Here is a 549-nt window from a genome sequence, read left to right as displayed (position 1 = left end):
TCCACCCTCCTTCATGTGTATGGTTGTCTTATCCTTGTTTTTAGAAGCTTTTATCTACATTTCATTACTTCAGTGACAAGGAACAAATATGATAGTTGAAATAACAATAACAAACCTTATAATTGCTTACTGATTATATGTGATGTCCTGCAGGTTCTTGTGCTTCATCCTGTTGGTTGGATTGGATCATAGATGATGCCTTACCCTTGAAATATCAGAAAGAACGATAGCGGTAGTAGTGGAATTGGAAATTTTGATTGATATTACAAGTAGAGCAAGCTGCAGTTTTGGTTTTAACCTGAAGTTCTGTTTTAGTTTAGTTGTGATTAGTATTTTGTACTTTGTCTTCCAGGTGTCAACGCTGGAGATGCTGATCCAGGCCTTTGACGAGGAGGATGGAGACATGGCGAGGAAAGCCCTCAATTCTCCTTTCATAAAACACATGGACGTCGAGTATGCCAAGCTTGCACGCAGTCTCCCTATCCCTAAGACAAGTCAGGTGAGGAAAATACTTAGTGTAGTTACGGAATATTAAAAAATTATTGCGGT

At 38.8% G+C, this 549-nt stretch overlaps 1 protein-coding gene across 1 annotated transcript in view; it reads left to right on the top strand.

Annotated features, from left to right (window-relative positions):
• The window catches only part of LOC119593011 (gamma-soluble NSF attachment protein-like), a 19,760-nt gene that overhangs the window by 18,187 nt on the left and 1,024 nt on the right, over positions 1–549 (top strand). The window contains exon 9 of the mRNA XM_037941904.1: positions 353–499. Coding sequence (XP_037797832.1) covers positions 353–499 — 147 coding nt within the window. The remainder of the gene's footprint in view (positions 1–352; positions 500–549) is intronic.

Source organism: Penaeus monodon, chromosome 31, assembly GCF_015228065.2.
Source record: "Penaeus monodon isolate SGIC_2016 chromosome 31, NSTDA_Pmon_1, whole genome shotgun sequence".
Taxonomy (NCBI): Eukaryota; Metazoa; Arthropoda; class Malacostraca; order Decapoda; family Penaeidae; genus Penaeus; species Penaeus monodon.
This window is presented reverse-complemented; position numbering and strand designations above follow the sequence as displayed.